We start from the raw sequence: 22,730 nt of genomic DNA, 5'->3' as shown, positions 1-22,730 counted from the left end.
TAAAAGCACAGAGCCAAATTACTGAGTTCCTTTATTAAAAATAAAAAAACATTTTTAGAGAATGAAAGTTGTGCATTTCTCGTCTCAATTGTCAAAAATCAACATCACAGCTATAAAACCAGTTCTGACGTCATCTAAGCATCGGCAGCATCATAACCCTTAATGGAAAACATTGTTTAACATTTTCCTCTCACTTCCTGGTGCTAGCCGGAATTCTTACCCGGGCAGTGAAAGGCGTGTTTGTTCCGTGAATCGCATAGAGTGGATGAAAGTTTATTTGGAGGTGCTAAAGACGATATGATTTGTATCCTCAACGGAAAGAACTTTCCCTCGAGTGTTTGTGCGACTGTTACTTGTTGTCACTGCGTCATTCCCCCTTTACTTCCATGTCACACCAGTCCCCGCTCTGTCCACCCATCCTCCCCACAACTTATTCCACCCTCCGTTTCGCTCCATAACAACATCCTCCTCTCGCTTCCACATCTTTCTTTTCATCAAATTTCTTCCACTAATCACTAATTTTCCTTCCTCTGTGGAATAATTCCCTCTCTGTCTGGCCAATACTTGGTGTTAACGCAGCGCTGCCTGCAACGCAAAAAAAAAATTACACACATTCCTTTCCCATGAGGCCACATGTGGACTCATGCCACAGGCCCCTGTGCACTGTATCTACTGCTGTAACAGTGACTGAGAGAGAGAGAGAGAGAGAGAGAGAGAGAGAGAGAGAGAGAGAGAGAGAGAGAGAGAGAGAGAGGAGAACCAGACAGACAGTGACACAGAGACCCACAATGAGGAGAAATCAGTATCCTTGTCCCAGTTAACCTCACGAGCTGGGAGTCAGGGCAACCTGAGCCGGCAGCTGATGGCCGTGCGCCACAGCGAGCCCACGGTGTGACCCATCTGTGCCTGGTGTTAAAGCCGGCTCACACCCCAGGGCCGGAGCCACCACGCCGAGAAGTAGCTGCACAGACACGGGCCGAGTCCTGAGGGGGCCGACATGTCCCCCACTGGGCTGACAACGGCAGCTTGGTTAACACAAACACAAGCTTTACACACTTGCACTGAAAACTCTCACAAATGCAACTAAAGCACAGGGGGGAAAAACAGAATGGAAAAAAATACTGAAGATAGGTGGGGGTGTAGTTATTACTTGTTGCTCCGCTTTGTATAAACACTTGAGTTACACTTTTCCGAGTAAGCACATAACACAGCTGCGCCTTATTCTTAAAAACAGTGTGATACACACTTGGCTGTGATGTTATTCTCCCTCTCTGAACTTATTTGAAGCTCTGGCTGGACATTGTTCAGTGTTTACATCCTGTTGTGTCGACCCCTGTGTGTATGTGCTGCGTTTGTCCGTGTGTGTATGTGTGTGTGTGTGTGTGTGTGTGTGTTCAAGGGTCAGAGCTGGAGCTCAGCAGTAATATTATATAATACAAATATAATACAGTGTATTATATTCGTTATGTGTTTTCCAGTACTTTTCTGAGTGGCAGACAGGCATCAAAATAAATGGAAGTGAATAAAGAACATTTGTGAAATAGCTAGTTAGTAAAGAATTGACGAAGGTGAAACGTTCTGTTCTAGTTCTTCACATTTATTGGAGAAAAGAATCAAAGCAATCCTCGACTGCATCAGACTTCATCTTCAGGGACCAGATCATTTCATTCATCCAGTTAAAAAGAGCACTGGAGTCTGACATGAGGGGCTGGTTGTGAAATCCTCATTGACTGATCATTTAGAGAAGACAAGTTTAACCTAAACTAATTACAAGTATTTAACTGAGACTGTTTAGTCTCAACTCAGAGTTAAATGAAGATTAAAGATTCTTTATTGTCAAATGGACAGAAATAACAGGCTTTGCATTGTACAATGGAATTCATGCTTTGCTTTTCCTCCAATCAGACAGGAATAAAGATTAAAGCTGAAAAAACTCTCTTTAGTTCAGAACTAGACAGTTGTGGCTTCTTACTGGTTTAAACAGGCATCGTCCCATCACCCTGATCCTTGGATCTTTCCACTGAATTGGTTTGACTGATCACTTTCAAAGTGTCTGTCCCCAAGCTACATCATAGACATGTTGACCTCATATGTGCCTCAGATCCTCAGGTGGAGCCCGGCCGGCTGTTCCAAAGTCGAGGCTGAAAACTAAAGGTGTCCGTGCTTTTGCCATTAGGACCCCTCGGCTTAGGAACGACCTGCCTGAGGAGATAAGGCTCTTTGAATTCCCTTCTAAAAAAAACATTTGTATTGACTTGCTTTCATGCAATGTCGTCTTTTCATTATTTTCCCATCACCTTTTATTTTATTCATCTATTTATTTGAATTGTCCTTTAATGTGATCATGTTTTAGAGTGAAATAGCCTTGTATTTATTTCTTTGAAGGCCACTTTGTTTTCCACCATCTCAACGCTGTTCTCTGGCTTTCTTCTCACATTGCATCCTGCCGATTTCTCTTTCTCACTCTAAACACAGTTTATTATTATCATTATCAGTGCAACAGGTCATACAGGGAGTTGTGCATCATTGAGTGTGTGTGTTTGTGTGTTAGTGTTCGCACCAGGTGGCCCTGTGTGTGTATTAGAACTTTCCCAGTCTGGTTTTGCTGGATTGGGGAAAACACTCAAGTTAAGAGTTGTAATCTTCTCACGTTCAAGTAGAAATCTGCCTGTGTCCCGCCACTGGACTGGTAACTTGACCTCGGTGTGGGAGGACTCCAGTCTCCACCAATCCCCCCCAGCCCCACACACCTGTTCCTCCTCTGGCCGGTAGAGGTCGTAGCCTAGCAGCCGCTGTGTGGACGGGAGCGCGTGGATGGATCCGTCCGTGTGCGCTCCCACATGACAAAGCTCCAGCGCGTCTGGAATATATTATATATATATTTTATATTTGGAGGGAGAAGAAACCCCTCGACCCAAGAGAGTGTAAGAGCAGTTTGTGCAGAAATCCCTTGGTCTCTGCTTCTCCAGGTGAACTTTACAGGGAGGTCGTATTGTCGGAGCATCACCATGGCCACAGTGTTAAAGTAAGAGCAGGACGCGTGGTGAAGAGCCAACCTCCTCTTCTTCATCCACTACTTTTAGTTGGGTTTTACGCACAAGAGAAATATACAAGGATAGACAAGAGGGGAAGAGAGGGAGAGCGAGAGAGAGGGAGAGAGAGAGTGTGCGCGCAGGACAGAGAGAGGCAGACAGAAAGAGGGAGGAGGGGTGAGAGAGAGAGAGAGAGAGAGAGCGAGAGAGAGAGAGAAGCCGCACGGGTTTTTGGAGCTACGCTTTCATGCCGTCAGTCTTGCGGACTCTGAGATGGACGTCAGATTTTATCCAGCTCCCCCTGCAAGCGTGGGTTCATGTACTGACTCCGGTTTGGACTATTACCACTCCAACAAGGTAAACACCCGATCTCTACTTTACACGGTCAGATGTGCAGCCCATAGTGTGAGGATGATGATGATGATGATGATGATGATGGGGGGTGCTGGGGATGATGCATGCGTGCACACGTATGGGTTTTCACATGTGGGGCCCGTGTACAGGAGCGTTAGTGAGGAGGGTCCCTGTGGATGAAGGAGTGTGCCACGAGTCGACTCAACTTTTCTTCTCACGAGCTGATCGTCGTAAACTCTGAAGAAAAAAACTAAAAAAAAACTAAAACACCAATGACACCTGTTCTGGCCTCGTGCACGCGCATGTTCCTTTGCTTTAATTACACCTTGTCAGTGAGTCCACCTGGAGAAATGATAGGTGCGCCTTGCGCGGAGTTGCACCCTCTCTCTCTCCAGCGCACCAAGCAATCTGGAGTCCCAATGAACGCGTGTGAATATGCATGTGTTTTAAATGACAACGCGTGCACCAGCTAATTGTTTCACTTGTTATTTAAACCTTTCGCGGAGCAAAGTACACGCACGGAACACAAGACTCTTATCTGCCGCGCACAGCTTCCCACATGGGTACATTTGTCCAATAAACAATTAATCAAGGTTAACGTCGTGCTGTGTGTGTTGGGCTGTTTGTAATCCTCTTGTATATATAATGTATATCTTGTGCATTCTATAATACACAAGTCTCCGTTTTCATTTGTCTTCTTTGGTCTCATCGCTTGTCACAAGTGTCTCCACGAAACAGAGGCTCATCCGCACACGCTTGTTCTTCGTTTGTCTCTTTGCGCATAAATCTAATCTCATCACATTAGAACTTTTTTTAAGAATGAATTATTCATCGGCAGCTCAAAAAGAAACCCTTCCTAATGGGAAAGAATTAACGAGTTAGACATTGACGTTTCTTCATCTTTTTATGCTCCCATGAAAACCTGGCTAAAGCTGCCAAATGCTCTCATGCGTATTTACGCACGAAATTTCAGTGTAACCTCTGACACTGTAATTTAGGAGAGAAAATTGTGCCGTTAATTGATTTCAGCTGAAAAGCGTCTATATCTGAAGTATCACATGTACATTTTCCATCAGTTCCCTTTGGGTGAAGCTAAATATTGTTGAGTGTCCTGAATTATTCAGTTATTGATATTCCTGTTGAATTTAGGCCAGCTGTAAATAAATCATATCTCACTGTAAAAACACCTTTCATGCCCAGCGACAGTGCTGACTGTGGCTTTTCTATGGGCAAATCTTTTTAGACAAATGGCAGATAGACAAACCAGCCGAATAGTCCTGATGAAGATTACATGTCACGGGCATCGAGGCTGGTTTCTCTTTCTGTGGTCAAGGTAAAACTTGTGTAAACATTTCTGGGCAGAGCTGGAAGGAAGGAGGAATAATACCAGAGCAGCCATTCAAAGAGGTTTGCTTGCCTTAGCACCTGGAGGGAGGCCAGCCGGCAGTTAACATTTACTGATGACAAAATGAAACATTATAGCACAGTACAATATTTGAATTGTTAATCTCCCCCCCGCTCACACACACAGTCACCTGCATCTACTGTACACACACACACACACACACAGGCACACACACACAGGCAGCTGCACATGCACACACTCTCCCACACCCATAATCACACGTACACACTTGTTTGTTTTCTGTATGTGTGTGTGTATGTGTGTGTGTGTATGTGCTGCACACACACACACACACACATACACACACAAATACACACACACACACACACAAATACACACAGCAGCTGCAGTTGTATATTTAAGATCACAATGGAACCTGTCTCTCTCTGTCTCTGTCTCTGTCTCTCTCTCTCTCTCTCTCTCTCTCTCTCTCTCTCTCTCTCCCTCTCTCTCTCTCTCTCTCTCCCAGTGTCCCAGGTCCAGTGGACTGTTCTAGTTATCATGATTCAGGCAGCGTCGAGGTTGTTGGCCCGGTACGAAGCCGGTTTAGGTTTCAAGGACAGAATCGTATAACATTGTCATTACAGAAGTAACAGCTGTGACTAAGATGTAAAGTGACACATTATCTTTATTGTGCTGCTGCTGCGACACATAACTGTTGAATAGTGATACAGGAGCTTAATGTGACATTTTGGCAATAGTTCATCTTTATTGGCGGTCCCATTTCAAGAGGAGGATGGAGTTGACCCCCCCCGGAGGAGCACGGTGCTGCAGTGGGCTCATGCTGCTTCACTTGCGGCTTGTAAAGATTATATATAAAAGATGTTATCTTTTTAAATCCACAGGCATTATGAAATCAGTTATGGTTATTGCGTGCATGATTTTCAGTGGGGATTTTCTTTGTGAGTATTTTGCTGGAAATTGGAAAGACGATTGGAAATAACTGTTTTTTCACAGATTTTTAATTGTTGTCACAAATTACAATTGACAGGTTTAAATGATTCCAAAAAGCAGAGCTGAGCTCATGAGCATGAACAGACTCAAACACTCTATGTAAGGCTTCCTGAAAAGATCAACATCTAAAACAAGCAAACTTGACTGTAGATGTGTTTCCAGCCCGTGTGAACTCACTAGTCAGATTATGCATTATTATACAGTTACCACACCAACCAGGAAGTAAGCGTAATGCTAAGTAGGACGCACCATAAATAAAGGCCCATCACTTCCTGTTCTATTGGTGTAAACTTAAAACACAACTATTCTGAGAGGTGCTGTTGGGCTGTGTGATAATGACTGTATGTGTTTGTGTTTTTGTGTATGTGCACGTATGCTTGGATCCTGTTTTCTACCTGAAGGGGTTAAGAAAAGAGGAAAGTAAAGAATGTGAAAGCCGAAACTGGTCGGAGCTGATCAGTGACATTGAGACTGATGATTGATTGATGCGTAGCAGGATTATGGATCACACTGACAGACGTCAATACCACAGACCGAATGCACTTGACCTTTGAGTTTAGGCAGTGGCTCCCTAGCAATTAGACTTAAAACCTCAGTCTGTAGGCAACTGAAGAAAGACTGAAATCGTACCTGCACTTCAAGCAATCCATCGGTCGCAGGAAAACAAAATCTGCACGGTATTTCTTTAAGTAATCAATAAACAATATCCCTCGTGCAATTTGGCTTAACTAAATAGGACAATGCACTCTCCCTGTGAGCCTTACTGGCCAAAATGAGCAATAAACATGTTTTAAAAGCCCATGATTGTCTGCCATGTTGGTGGTTGAGCTGTTTGCAAAGTCCACATTTGACTTTTTCAATATCTGTCATTGCTTCTTTTCAACTGAGTGAAAACCCTGGTGAGTCTGTCCAATGAGAATGTGTTCGGGTGTGAGTATTAGACTCGTCTAAAAGGAGACTACAGCTCGTCAATGCTGTAAATCAAAAGGTGATTGAGTTTAATGACTTTATGCTTTGGTTTCCTTTTATAAATCCATAATCTGATTCGCGGCCAAAAGACAAAACGATAGGAAGATTAAGACAGAAAGGCCTTTGTGCTCCTCTACATTTCATTGTAAATTCCTTGATAAAACAACCCGCGAGTCCACATTTCAGAACAATGCCAAAAAAACAACACATGAAGAAAGGCATTGATTTGTGTTTTGGTGTGAACCCCACGGCACTGCCGCTCCATCCAACTTGCATTGTCCTGCACTTGCACAATCACAGTGAGTCATCTTTACTTTTCGCCCAAGATTTCTCCTAATCTTTTTGAAGCCTCTCTGTATCTCTGCTGGCTGAGTGGGAGGCTTGTTTGTTCAGCGTACACTCAGCTGTGTATACCAGCGCTGAAGGCCACTTCTTCGCAAATGCCTGTTTTAGCAGGAGACTATTTGTCAAATGCATTATGACTTGTGCATACCCCCGGGCAGAATCACTCCGGTGAAATGAAGTTGGATAGATTACTGTTGCCGTTCCACTTTCTCCTCATCTCTCTTCCCTCTAACAGCACAGGGCCCAAGAGAGAGGCTCTCATGTAATTACACTGTAGTTATACTGTAGGTTTATAATCCAATGGTTTGCAGATGTTATTCTTTACATAGCTGCAGCCGGTTCCAACTTACTGTACGTTATTTATATATGCCGAAGCTGTTTTCACCGCAGTGCGGTGCAAACATTTTATTGATATAGAGTTTGTGCAGTGGAATTAGTTACAGAAGTGATAGATTTATCAAAGCATTTCTGCTGTGTGTGTGCATGTGTGTGTGCAGTGCCTACCTAATTATTAACATACCTTCGAGTATGTTTGAGCAGCATAACCCTCACTTATATAATGATCCTGATTTTCCTGTTACACTCTGCATTGCCCTATTGTATGTCTCTATATGAGTGAATGTAGCAGCAGACATTTTTCCATCTAAAGAGCAGGTTTTGAAGAGCACGCACCCCTCCTCCTTTCAAGTGGTCCGTTCCGTTTTCACCTCTATCTAAATCACTACATTAGTCATGGGATACTTCAAAGTATGGAAGGACAAAAATATTCCCCTTGTTGAATTCTCAGAATATGTTTTTTTTTTTCTCTCTCTCTCCCCTCAAAACATGACCGTAATAGAAACAGCAAAAAGAAGAGTTATTCCAGCAGTGCCTCATTCTGTACACACAGAGAAGTTAATTACATGGAGGCAAGCATTCTTGGGTCGACAGCGTGGACTTGGGGTTTTTCATTGTGCCCATTCATAACATTCTGCTGACTGGCCAGTCCGAGTTGCAATATCCCAACCGTTCTCACTGGGAAAATGTTAACCCATGCATGACTCCAGTGCAACACCAGAGGGGAAAAACGCAGTGTAAAGCTGCAGGGACTGGGGACACTCAAAACAGGCAAGGTTATTGTACTAATGCCTTTACGGTAATTTAACCCAGAGCAAATAAAAGATAACATGATAAGGGATCCTGCAATTAACATTATTTTCAAGTTTTTAAGAGAAAAATCATTAACGCAGTCGACTTGGTGGAGTTATCTGTCTCTTTTTTGGTCTAACCACTTCCTGGCACGATTCATAATCAAGTCTTTATGTCTCCCCCCCCCCCCACATCTCCCCCTCTCTGTGTCGAACTTCTTCTCTCATTTACCTTCCCAGCAGCAATGTCAAAAGGTTATGGAGGGAAGCCGGACCGCCTGGGGCTGATTGTGTCTTTGAGTTAATGATAAGTAGCTACAGTGTTATTCTCTGGAGCAGCTCCGCTCAGATTGAGCTCCGTGCATAGACCAGTACAGTGGGAGAAAACTGCACTATTTATGAAGCTTTTGCTTTTTGATTTAAAACCAAAGGGGGAAAAGGACGGCTACGTTTAGAGCATTTTTCAACGGAATCAGATTTATATATGCAGCCACATGCAGAATTGCCTTAAATTTTGTTTATCTACATAATGTTGTAGATCTACATAATGTTGTAGACCTGGTTCCACCACTTCAGTGATACCATCATTTCTATGGGAAGGAGGGTATTTTAAGGGCAGCGGTCTGCTCCACAGAACAGGTGAATGGATACAGTTCAGTCCATAACAGGGATTTAACACCATTGACTTCAGTTTAACCGACGGGATAGTGAAGGTGACAAAGCCTCGACCCGAGTCTGCAGCTCCCCCCCCCCCCCCCCCCCCCCGTTCCTCCGCTCGGTGCTTTATAACACACCAGACGTGACGCAGAGCTACTAGAGGTGTTAAGAGGGTCATAAGTCATGTATGGCTGAAAATAGATAGTATGGTTTATCCTTTCCTGGTTAGCTACTTAATCACTTAGGTCCATAGAAACCGGCTATTTATGTCCATGATTGATTGTGTTAACGACAGAGGATTCAGTCATGACAGTGCATGTTTTTTTTAAACTCTTCCCGGTACACTTCTGTGATCTACCGCTCCTATCCAAATCCTTCCTACGGAGCTTTTGCGCTGTGATCTATCAGCCAGTTAAGTCGTTTCATTATGAGAAATGCTTTTAGGAATGAGACCGATAGAAGGATCTCAGGCTCGGTGACACGCATGGCGAGCTGACGTGACGTGAGGCGCGGCCGCATCAGGACACGTCAGAGTAATTCCCGCTCCGACGTTGAATCCCAAATGGAAGCAGCCCGGCTCTGGCCCCAGACCGTGCCCCTCATTAAATCACATTAACCCTAATTATAGTCACTGCCCCTTGAAACCCAACTGCTACAATCAGGCCCGACCCCCCCGGCTCCTCAGCTGGATGATGCCTGTGCGTTTCAGCCTCTGCACTTGTTGTAAAGGTGCCCGGGCGTTAGCTTGTCTTCACCTCAGGAGGCCACTGGTAGCCGTCGCCTGCCCAGCCTGTCTGTCTCTCTCCCTGTTCGACTGTCTGCCTCCCCACCTCCTCCTACTACGCCCCCCCTCCTCAGCCCAGTTTCCTTGTGCTGTTTTATATTCAGTTCTTGATTGGTTGGGGGATGGGGTGGTGGAATAGCATTTCGAGAGGTTAGCTGGTTTGTGCAGGGAGGGGGAAGTTGATTTGGTTTGTGTGTAAAGAGAGAGGGAAAGAGAGAGAGAGGGGGGAGGTTTCATATGGAGGGAAAATGGAGAGACATTTTTAGGGGTACTTTATTTTTCAGATCGCCATTGAGACCGTAATGTCATTCAACGACGTGGAAACCAAAATGAGCCCTGCCACCAGATGTGTTCCAGTCCAGATAGCGACTTGAAAGACAGACGTTTATTGTTTTAGTGCATTTGGTGTGGTTCAAGCCCAAACTGCATGAAATGCTGATTGATGGATTTCACTGAAGAATGTGTGTGTATGTGCGTGCATGAATGTGCATGAGTGTGTGTGTTGGGGGAGAAAGAGAGAGAGAGAGAGAGAGAGGGAGGCATCTGCTTCATGTGATTTATTTAACCATTTCTGTGCTCTGTCCCCTGCTCTGCCTGCTGATGAGAAGAGGAAGCTGTATTCCAATGTGCTACAGTAGCATTTTAAACGGACATTTATTTTCTTTCCATCAGCGCAACAATATGAACGGGTCCAGTAATGTTGTCCTTTGATATCTGCAAAATGTGGCTTTGATTTTTTCTCCTCAGACTAAGAAGAGTACCGTATAACATGCTTCACTAGAGATAAGTAGATGGCAGAACACAGAGAAATGTTTAGCTCTACCGTACAGACTCAGTGGTTTGGGCGGTAATGCACCTTGACGCTGGTTGCCACCCGTCAATAACCTGAACAAAGGAGAAGAAGAAGCATGATAAAGAAAAGGCTCAACAGAGAGACACTATCTCACAGTTGTTGGCTCTGTTTTAAGTCAATACAAGCGTCCAGACTGCTGTGACCTTCTGTTATGCAACTTTTTATCTTTGGTTCACCGAGGGCACAAGTAAAGTTATTGTTGTTGCCGACATTTAGCATCATCCACATGCATGCGGTTCAGACTGTAGGTCAGGAAGTGCGCGGCAACAGCAGCTCCAGTATCCCCACTGTGAACCGCGTGGCCTCAATTATAATACACTAACATTTTTGTTGTTCCTGATGTTTTATGATTAAGGTTGCCGCACGCCAACGTGGATCCAGCGAAGACAAAACATTTGCGTTGTGTTCTCCCGGCGAACGAGGGGAAAGCTGATCCTCATTAGGATAATTGCTTCATTTCATTCATAAACAAATAGACCACAAAGTGATTCTTCTCGAGATTATGAGCGTCGTTATTGGCCTTGGCAGATTTGTGTAAAGCAGGCTTTGGTACATAAATTAGCGCAATCATTGTATGAGAAAACCGTATCAACATTTCAAATAAAGCACAGACGGAGCTCATCATCTCTCACTTTCACACTCGCCACTCGGCAACGATCTTGCAGTTCATCCAACAATTTGTTTTTCATTCCGTCTCTCTGGGAACCGCATATTACAGCCTATGTTTTGGTACTATCGTGATTTTTTTTTTCCTTTTCAGTACAGGCTCTTCGTGAAGCGGTGTGAGGGTGCCGTTTAGTCTTTACACAGGAAATGAAACACTAAGGACGGAGGAGGGAGTGAAGGAGAGGGGGATAAGGGCAATTCCGAGGCACCTTGACAGTTTGGAGTGTGGACGTTTTGACAGCTTGTGGACTTGAATGATCACATCTGTTGTGTGTGTCACAAGCATTGGGAGGGACGGTGTTTCTCGCCGGTCAAATTACACATCAAAATGAACCATTCATCAACGGGTTTTGGTGCGGGACAGGATTCACTCTCCCTGTTCAAAGAAGTGTGTTTTGATTAGCAGACTGACAGCTGATTCAGGAACAGGTAATACAGTCATACATTATATAAGAAGCAGAGGGAACTTGCCTGTCAGAGTTGCAACATGGCTCCATGCTACCACCTTCTCATTTTAAAACATTTTCAAAATAAAACGGCCTCTGTCCAAACCAGCATCTTGGCTCTGGATCAGTTCTAATGCCTGTCCATACTAACATGCCTGAAAACGCAAATCACAGGACCAATGTTCACTGGGTATGCGTGTACTGTAATAAACAGGAAAGCAGGTTTGTGCTCGCATAAGAGCTTGTGTACTACTCATGTTGGTGGTTGCACCTTGTAAAATGCATAATTTAGCTGCACAACAGCTGTTAGCAAGGAAGGAGGTCATGTGATAGGAGCCAGACGAATCAGCAAAGGTTACCTAAACCCAATCAACAAGCGGTTGTAGGAGTATCTTAGTCACTGTTTCCAACACTGCTGCACAGTTTCCAAACTAAAACTCCAGAGATGTGTGGACAGCAGGCGTCTTGGTATCCAGGTTGATGACTTTTTAAAATGGAAACGTATTGTGGATGTCTCCTTGGTGGCGTTTCTGTCCCCTGGCTTTACTCTCACAGGGTGTTTCCTCAGAAAAGGTTGGCGTGATCCAACAGACTCCATATGCTGAACGTATAAAACCGCTGATAAACACAGTGTCCGCGCTGTCGAAGAATGCAGCTGTCGGTTGTATTAAAAGAGGTTCGCAAGCCTGGGCAAACATGAACAGTTGTCTTAGCTTCCTGAGGCATGTCCTGTGCAAATAGAACTGGAGATGACTGGTTCAGGTCCGCACTCACAGACCAGCGGGCCCGCTGAGTACACACACCCAGAGACAGACACTCTCTCAAAAGGTAGACACACATATGCACGCATGCAGATTCAAGCATGTCCACACTCGCTCAGTGTAAATAAACACATGTGAGCATGCAGACCACAGAAATGCTGTAGGGTTGTTGTGCAGCGACAGCCTGGGTCCACTGCCGTGGTGATTACTGTATGCACAGAATATGTATCCGTGTTAACCAGGTGCAAACATTCCACACGTTCAACAAGCAGCGAGTGTGATTACAGTCTCTGCTCTGGAAAAAGATTGTGAAGTCGAGACTTGTGTCGCCAGATTGATCAGAAAGATAAGAAGCTTTGTTTGTTTAAATTTTTGTTCACGCGTCTCGTTGCTTCCGTCTGTAATTGTCACAGTGGCTTTACGAGCCAACTCAATAAATAACAAACACACTAGAATGCCTTTCTTAATTAATGTCGTCACACTGATTTAACAACAGTGGCATTAGCAGTGTTGAAAAGATATCTATTGGAAATTTATTCGGAAACTGTTTTGAAAATCAATCAATAAACCGACTAACGCTCCTGTTAAGTGAATACTCTTGTAACTTGGCGTTGATTGGACAAAGCAACACGGAAATCATGATGGGTTTTCTCACTATTTACTTAGAATTTATCAGGGACAGATCAATACAACAAAAGAAATCCCGTTAGTTGTATCCTTGAACTGCAGCGCACATAGTAACTCCCCGACCACAAAAGTCCCCTTTAATTAAATACATAATTACACACACTTATAGTCCCGTAAATATGCCAGGTTTAAACCAAATCTAGATCCATGTGTTATTTCCTGGGGAATTTGTAGAGATGTCAAGAAAATGTCGTCACAACGTTATAGAAAGTGATAAAGATGAACTCCTTGGCGGCTGTAACAAATAACCACAATCTCATTGATCATATATAATAAAACCTGATAAATCAAAACTAAACAAAACTTTTTCAACACGCGCCCGCCGCCCGTGATCGACAGCGGTTTGTCCATCGATCACGTTCGAGTCCCGTCGGAGGAAGTGAGTGAGCGGGTTGGTGAGGCCACGGAGGACTGGTCCTCTGCCATGTGCCGTTTGTCTGTGTGCGTCTCTGAGCCAAGTATGTGTGCGACTCCCCTCCCTATCACCACAAACCCACAGTGCCCCCAGGCCCCTTTTAGCCTCAGTCTAGTAAACCACCTCTGGTACTTTTGGGCTTTGTTCGTAATATTTTCTTTGTAGCTATGCCTTATACTTTCCAGGAATTTTTTTCCTCTCTGCATGTTTATAGTCGTTTTCAGTGAGGAACAGCAATAGATGTACTTACAATCTTCTTCTGCTCTGATTTGGCCTTGTTGGCTTTGTTTGTTTTTTTAAAATCTACACACACCCGTATGCAGAACAACGCTTCAGGAGCTTGATGTTCCACTTCATTTTTTAAATTCCCCAACATTTCTCCGCCCTGTCTTCATGAATCATGGGTCTCCAGTAAGCTGCTCCTGCTCGGCTGCAGCCCAGTGTGTTGATCGGTATGTGATGTGTTGGTGCAGCTGAAACCGAGTGTGTTCACTGTGCAAACACAGCATTGCCGGCCCTCCTGGTTTCACTTAATCTTTGACACAAAGGCACTGGCATGTGGCTGGGCTCTCAGACAGGTTCAGCGACAGACAGAGGGAGAGAGAGGTGCAGATGTGTGTACAGAAAATATGGGATAATTAAAAGTTAATAGATTCACATTAGACGCTTAACTTTTTTTTTTTTTTTTTTTAACTTTGGCCACATAGGAATTTAAGCTTTCGAGGGACTTCTGTAGCCTTTGAAGATCACAGTCAGTTATTAGCACTTCCTGAAACAAACATAGAAATGTGTGACTGATACCGAGCCTGCTGCTTTGGTCACCTCAGGACCTTACTCCGGGTTGTACAGAGGCGTCCACGCTCCTGCCAGTCTGGATTGGATGATTTATTTGCCTGCCATCCCATAATTACCCACCGGGTAGAAGGGAGGACCTCTCTGAGATTATAGTTTGTCTTTGCAGTAAAAAAAAAAAAAAAAGCAAGAGAGACTTTAAAGGATTTGCCAGTAAGCGCTTTTAAAGGTCTTTTGATGTTTTATATCATGGAGTGAAACATTAATTGGAAATACTTGCTATCCGTGTAGTGATGGGAACAGTTCAGCGCAACCATCAGAAACATTTTAGAAATGGAAAACATCTTATTTATTTTTTATCCAAATTGTCGTGTTATCTGGAGCCGCGTTCTTAATTACTGCGATTCTGCTCATTTGTACTGAAACGTTAGCTCCTGGCGCAGCAGACACTCGTTCTGCAAAGCTTCATATCTTTCTGATGCAGAAGCGTTTTCACGTCCGTCCACGTATCAAATGAATTTCTTACACATCAAAAGAATTGTTTCTGTGTTTGTTTGCTGTTGGGTTTTTCTTTTGGACACGGCTGGAGGCTGCGAGAACAAATCCAAAATGAAAAGTGGTGACCTCTCATCAGTCTTTGACAGGATTCTGCTGACACCAGCCACGGGTAATCGCCGGCTTTTTTGGCAGGCGGGAGAAAGGCGTCGGCTCCCACTCGGTGTACACCAACTAATATTCTTTTAATTGACTTCAGACACTGTATCAAGACTCGCTGATGAAGTTACAAATAGGCTATAGCGGCTCGTTTCGCTGAAGCCAGATCTCCTTGTTCCTCACGGTTTAGGTTTGTTGTACTTTCTGCTGCGCCGCATAATGACGCGCATGGGCGGGGGGAGGGGGGAGTGGAAGATTTCAATTACTCCGAGAAAGTCAAGAAGGTTGTTGAAGTTTGAGAAATAAAACACGGGCCGGTTGCTGTGTGGAGATTGTGCCCATTTGGAATGTAATTAAATTGGTTTGGCCGCTTGCCTGTGAAAAAAAAAGAAGAAAAAACACACATTCCTCTCTTCTCATCTCAAATGAAAATGTATAGAAGGGTTTGCTGAAAAATACCTGCAGGGAACAGGAGGCTGTTGAATATTTGTAATACAGCTTGCATTGTGCAGTTGAAATGAGTTTTGAGATGAGTTATCCGCTGTGGTTTCCCCTTTGACATTTCAAAGGTATGCAGCTTTTGAACCATGGATTTACCCTAATCTATTTTTTTTCCCTATTATTGATGTGTGGTTGAGTTATAAACTGTAAATTGGCTTCTTTTGCCATTACACTGGTCGTGCCATATCAGAAAGCACTATGCAGACTTGTGTGATGATGTGTATATATAGTTGCATGTAAACCTCAGTTGTTGGTCCCAGTCAACATATGAAACCGGTGAAAAGTGTGCGAATCGCTCAGCAGCTCCTCTGCCTCGCCACAAAGTCACCAACCCACAATGAGACATGTAACAGACTTCACCGTTCTAATTTGAAAATAATGACCGGCTGAATTATATGTGAGGAAAAAAAATATAACATCAGAGGGCGAAAGTATAGAGGCTGCTGCGGCAAGTACGCACACGGAGGAATTGCACTGTATATGGCAAAGGTATAAATCTGTGGTGGTCTGCAAATGTTCTCTCATATACTCAGAGAATTTTTAAGTGGCACAGAGTCTACAGCGCTGAAATGATGAAGTCCTAGTTCACATCAGACATCTGTTCTTTGATTGAGAAAACTGCTCAAGGACTTAAACAAAAGTTAACGCTCCAATAAAGACATTTATCATAATCCATAATGCCTGACAGAAAGTATATGAATAAAATCATGGCTCATAAAGAGGTTTGGGGGCCGATACTGATGTTAGGGAGTAAAAAAATTATGGCACCAATATAACGGCTGACATATATATTTGAAAATAATTGCCTCTGAGATGTCGTTATTAAAGCCTAATGATAAAGAAATGTAATTGAGGCTTGATATTTTACAGTTTGACCATAAACTTTATTATTAACTAGAATTGCACATACCTTTACGGTCTCTTTATGAAACCACATTTAAACTCACTAGGTCCAGATTTTATATGGATCGGCACCAAATCGCACTCATAAATATCCCTTAATATACCGGATTTTTTTTCATCAAGATTCATGAACTATTCTTTGGGAAATCCATGAAAATTGTGAAAAACACCCTGTCTCATAATGTCAGAGAGAATAATTCCTGCTTCCACATCAGCACCAAATGTAATGGGTTAGTTGGCTAAATATGAAACACAAACAAAAACAACCTCCTTTGCTGAAGAAATAACAGAAATACAGTCAAATGTGTAAAACTTCAATTTTGAAAATACACATATTTTCTGCACAAAAATGCATTTTTTTCTCTAAAATTAAAGTTTTCAAATCTTGATATCTGTAAGAAATGCTGATATCGGCAGATTTCCGATATATCAGTCGGGCCTTAGAATGAATCCGACTGTGTTACCACTTCCTTCCTTTCAGCTTTGTAGAACCCAACTAGAATTAATATGAAGTTGTTTTGACACCAAAGCAAAGTTCCCCTTCTCCCATGACCTCAGATAAGTATGAACCACAATAAAGAGTAGAAATGCTGATTCTTTCTTTGTTTACATTTTTTTTGTATGTATTGCACATTCAAATCAACTCTCAAGGTTTCCCTTCAAGTATTTCTTTAGCTGAATAACAATCGCTATTTCTGACCAGTCTCCGCAGCGTGAAAATGCCCCTAACGACTGTATTATGGGAGAGAGAGAGAGAGAGAGAGAGAGAGAGAGAGAGAGAGAGAGAGGGAAGGAGATGATAAATTCAGAGCCATGAACATGAGCTGTTAGCTTGTTGTGTATTTGTTGTGGAGTGTTATAAAAACCCAGCTGCCTCTGATGCACTGCTGGCTAATCTGCAAATGGATCGACCTGTCCAGCCGAGCTGTTCTTACAGAATCAGCCTAGCGTGGCGTCATAATAGCCTTTTCTTGTACGTGCCCTGTCAAATCAACTTAGCCTCTCCGCGGGCAATTTTAGCATTAACCAAACGGTGGACAGAGGAAACTACAAGTGCCGCGTGTCCCCGCCCGTCCCCGGAGAGCACATGGGAATACACTCGCTCGTCCAACGCCGTAATGCCATCCCAGCCCCGCGTGACAAGTGTGGCTAGTGCACTTGGAAACCGGATTCACGAAGCTGCGGCACAGAGGGACAGAGATGATGAGCTAATTAATGGGGGTCTATTGTGCCAATGGCTGTTTGCAGATTTGTGGGTGCAGTAGCGTGCACACTGCATGCTTGATTTTTTCCGTCAGAGGCTTAATCCAACATGCACACGACAAAGCCGGCTAAGTGAATCAAAAAGCTGTGTATCAGTGGAAACAAGGCTCCTCTGTCTCCCCAATGGAACTGCACAGATAGAGCGAACGGGCACAGATGAATGCCAACACACCTTCAGGGCATTGAGTGTGTGCCATGACGCTTTCATGTGCCTCTCCTGCCTATGTAGCATGCGTAGGATTTTATTTAATGTTGTCTTGCATGCATGCCTTGCCAGATACTGTATGTTGGTGTGAAGAGAGGTGAGTAATTGAGTGTGTGACTTTAGAATACACCGCCGGGCTGTTAAATGATGTTAAAGTGTCAACTATTGCAGCTCTGAACCTGTGCAAGAAATGAGCAAACAAACAACTGACGGAGAGGAAGAGCGATGGAGAGATAAGGCTTTATCTGGCACACAGAGAAAGAAAGAAAGAGGCGAGGAGAACACTTCTGCAAACTTATGGGGAATAAACAGAAAAGAAGCATAAAGAGAGAATCAGTAGCGCACCGCACATTAACATAGACACGTTCACACAGTCCTCTTCTGCAGACGTGCATGTGCTGACATGACAACACCTCTCTCTTCCATTTGGGCTCATGCACCTGCTCACACTCACTTTTTTGGTAACAAAGCTCAGTGCTCCCAACACACCGTCATCACATCGGAGTTTTTCCACAAAAACTAAAGAGTAGTATGAGTATGAGCCTCATGGAGCGGTTATAGTTAAAGAAAAATAATTCAGGTGAGTAAGAAAGTCAAAAATTGCAAACATTTGTTGTTTCCAGTCAAATATGAGGATTTGCTGATTTACTTTCACCGATATCTGTGATGATTGAATGTCTTTGAGTTTTCATGTGTTAATAAGACAAAACAAACAACTGAAAATGGTTTTGGAACTTGTCGTAGGCGTTGCAAATGTTTCTCTACCAACCATAAGATCTGTTTATCTACAGTTAAATCAATGATGATGAATGACACTCAGAGTTCATACATGTGCTAAGGCCCCACAGTATATGAAACTACATTTAAATTCACTAGATTCAAGATTTTCATTGGGATCTGCACAAAATGGCACAAACACATAAATATCAGGCCCCTTATTGTTCAAAATTAGGTTTCTTTCTCAAGATCCATGAATTATTCTCTGAGAAATCAACAAAACTGTAAAAAAAAGGTGTCACAATGTTAGAGAAAGTGAAAAAAAACCTTTAAGGACACGATATGTGCTCTTGCTGCTCCCCTCCAACTAATTTAATCGAAATTATTGAGTTTTTGTGAAATTCTGCTTACAAGCTGTAGGAGACTAAATGTAAACCAACAAGTTCCTTAGACGGTCGCCTTGTTTTATGTCTGGGAAAATTTTGAGGTGTTGTTTTAAAAGGTTCCTCTATGACAATGAAGCTGTGAGAATCTAAAACCCAGAGTTGATCCAGCGCTCGACCTTTCAGCGACACTCCTGCTCTCCTCATCACTTTGACGAGACCAGGCTGTCTCTGCTGTGACGTCGGGACTCAGCACATCAGTTTTAATTTGTAGGAACTCCTGCAGCCTGGTTGTGTATTGTAAAGACACGTTGTTTATTGTAGCTAAACCAAACCAAACCATAACCGCTCCATAAACGTATCCCTGTGTGCATATATTGTTACCATGACGACAAGGGCTCCTATAAAGCCTGGTTTATAGACCTGCATAGGATCACCGCAGAGCCTCCAAACAACTGTGACTGAAACCGAGGGAATCATGTTGCAGCTAATAAACGTTGAACAACAGTTACTTTAGCTCGAATTACAGCAACGCAGAATAACACAGGGGACGTCCCAGCAGATGAATGCGTGTCCGGCCCCTGAGTGACATGGACAAGTCATGCAATTAAGTGGATGTAGCAAAGATTTTGTAGTCTGCATTGTTGAAACATGAATTTTGAAAGGAGGTGCACATCAGGAAATGCAACATATACAGATTTGACCACACATCTCAATTTCCTCCCATTATCCAGAAGTGAAGCAAAAATATCCTGGATACGAACACTGCCACCTTGAGGTGATAATATAATTTGGAAGCCAGACTGCACTTCAGTGATTGTGATGTGGAGCCGCGTTATCGATGTCCCTCCGATATGCTAGCTCGATATGTCAGTTAGATGTTACACCTTATTTTTATATGATCGTACAACTAATTAAAACCAAACTTACTGGAACATTTCTTGAATAAACATCAGGGTAATAAGAGCCATCTAAAATGTCAGAAATAATTTTTTCTGAACATATTTTTTACTTGTAATTGGACTTTTGCAGGGTTAATGGTCTATACTGCAGTAGGCCACTAGGGGGCTATCAAGATGCTCTTGTATGCAGCTGCGTCGTACCTACGTCGCTGATATAATAAAGAAGTATCAATTAATCGTTGTATACAAGCGTTGGAACGACCTCCGGTAAATTGTTCCTGCGATTGGACGACTTGTTGCTATGGCATTAATTCACAGGAATCCTGGTTCTCGACGTCTCTTTACAATTCAATGCAATTTTCTGTCGTCGTTCAGGCTTGTTTATTGCATTTGGCAACTACTATCGCTAAGCTGCGCAAACAAACCCAAGCAACAAAGCAGCACGAGGGGTAAGCAGGTCTCATGTACAGCGCCGAGGTGACAGATGTGCTAATTGGGGATTAACGGTTAATAACCCAAAGAGTTGAGACAAGTGCGGATGGAGCCCCCCCCCGTGCCAGAGCTCACCCCCTGTCTCTCACCTGCCACGCTTTTGTTCGCCTCTCCCCCGGATTCTCGTCCTGCTCCTCTCCCTCCGTTTCATTTCCTTTCTCTCCTCTCTCCAGCGCGTCTCGTTCCCCCTCTCAGGCGGATTCTCATCAGCCTGTATTAGCAGCAAATGCAGAACTAAGTGGCTGTGACAACACTCTCAGATGCTCCAGCTGCCACAGATTTATTGAGTTATTAAAGTAATGTACTGTGATTAAAAATGCTAATTTTCCCTAAATGTATGCCAGCTTACATGTTTTTTTTCCTCTTTCTCATCAGAAGCTGATTTAATTACATGGAAAATGAAACAAGGCCCAATGATTCAATCTTTGCAGCCAAATGTGTCTCTGCACAGAAATGAATTAGTTTGTGATACAGAATTATTGTTTGGGCCACAAAGATTGAAATGACAGTGGGATTGTTGTAGATTGAGCTGTTTCAGTGTGATAACTATACAGCGCACAAATCTTATATGAGAGATACTATATGCACATATTACATTAGCTTGTATTTTGTTTATATATTATCTCATCAATCTCAGCCCGAGGGCCATAATCTAAAAGCGAGGCTTTGATTTGAGTGTAAAAATAACCAATGCTTTAAAATCCTTATCTTCCTATTGAAGTAAGCCACTCAACGCATGTAGCTTAGTTCTGGTTTCACATTTAAAGCACGAGTTTTAAATAATGAGAGAAGAAAAAAAGTTTCCATCCCCAATATTATTATGAATTGTGTCCTCGTCTATTCTGAATAATTTCCTTTCCCCTGGGGGCTTTGTTCACTGTTCGTTCCTCGGCTCATTTCGGCCTCTCATTATGCATTGCCTTCATGTATTCGTTTATATAATGTGCAACGCCGCAGCCTCGTTGGACAAATCTCAGTCGTTTTAGACGCCGCTGTGTATGATACATGAACGGCAACATTTCCTCTCTTCCTCCTTCTCCTTCAAGCAGTCAGTTTCTCCTGCTGCAGTCATTTAGCAGAATATGCAGGGCCGCCGTTGCAACATCTCCAGATTGAATCAGCTACTGAAAAAGTAATTCTCGTTTAAATAATGACAGAGAACTTTTCCCCACAATCAATTGATCTTTGCGGCAGATAGCGGCGCTCTGCACTATTATTCCAGCCCTTTAGAAATCATCGAACATGACCACGACATCCTCCGCACACTGTTTGGATCCCATCCACATAGTATTTCTCTGTGTGATGTAACAGATCCTCGCCCAGGAGCTCGGTTGGTTTACAGCTGTACTTCCTAAAATCGGACTGTAGGTGAACGTGTGAAATACGCGTGAGCACGTCAGATGTCTTCTTCTCTGCAGGAAGGACTCGTGCGTAGAGTACTGCGAAGTGAGCGTCTCCAGCCTTCCAGATGTCCGAGACATAACAGAGGCTTGTCAGCTCTGAGGCGGGGCTCTAAATGGGTCACTCTCCTTGATATCACACAGCTCCTTCACAATGACCCCACTGTTCTCCTGATATTACAGCGCACCAGGTGGCTCACTGTGAAAGTCATGGCCAGACAAATATGGGCTGCATGTGTTAGTGAATAGCCAAGGATAAAAAAAAGGAAAAAGAAACGACCATGACTGCAGAGTTGTTTGTCCGGGGATGGAGATGGTTTTATCTCATGAAGTAGATTTTCTAAAGGAGACATATGCTTCTTCAGTTTTTTGTTCCTTTAGTGTATTAAATATATACTTGTTTGAGGTATGGAATTAGTTTTTTGTTGAAAGTAGATTATCTTACCTCCAGTGTCTTATATACATTTATGTGAAGGTAGAAGCTCCAGAAAAGCCTCGTAAGAAATCCGACCGATAGTCTGCATCAAAATGCCCCAGATTTGCATAGTTCACGCCCCCTGACAAAGCCAAAGCGAGAACGCAGGCTGACATTTTCCACATGTATCGGAAGTAGCTGACCAATCACAACAGAGCGGGTCAACTGGCCAATCAGAGCAGACTGAGCTTCATCGGGAGAGGGGCCTTAAAGAGACAGGAGCTAAAATCGAGGGTTTGAGACAGGGGCTGAAAAGAGGAGCTGCAGCAATGGAAAGACTACTTACCCAAATTAAAAATACAAACCTGAATATGAGCTCAATATGTCTCATTTAACATGAACTGCAATCAAAACTCAGTAGTGAAATAGCTCATTAATGTGTTGGAAGAAACTAAGCATTGGATTTTTCTTGCGGTGTATGATTTCAGGTATTTTTGATACATGGAAAATGCATTCTTGATCGATCTGCTATTCACTCCTCCCAGAGCAGTATATGCACGGCATGTAACATACCATGCTATACAGGGAGCTCTGCAGAGACGAGTGGGAGGGTGGTAACAAAAAGAGACGCGGGAGAGGGGGAGAGGG

The 22,730-nt window shown here is 43.3% G+C and overlaps 1 protein-coding gene across 2 annotated transcripts in view; it reads left to right on the top strand.

Moving 5' to 3' along the window:
• The first annotated feature begins 3,273 nt into the window (after positions 1-3,273).
• The window catches only part of tox2 (TOX high mobility group box family member 2), a 93,994-nt gene continuing 74,537 nt past the window's right edge, over positions 3,274-22,730 (top strand). For both annotated transcript variants that reach the window (XM_061070193.1, XM_061070192.1), the window contains exon 1: positions 3,274-3,389. In XM_061070193.1, the coding sequence (XP_060926176.1) occupies positions 3,306-3,389 (84 nt within the window). In that variant the 5' untranslated portion in view covers positions 3,274-3,305. The remainder of the gene's footprint in view (positions 3,390-22,730) is intronic.

Source organism: Limanda limanda, chromosome 4 (assembly GCF_963576545.1).
Source record: "Limanda limanda chromosome 4, fLimLim1.1, whole genome shotgun sequence".
Classification (NCBI taxonomy): domain Eukaryota; kingdom Metazoa; phylum Chordata; class Actinopteri; order Pleuronectiformes; family Pleuronectidae; genus Limanda; species Limanda limanda.
The sequence above is the reverse complement of the archived record's forward strand: the minus strand, read 5'-3'. Positions and strand labels throughout refer to the sequence as shown.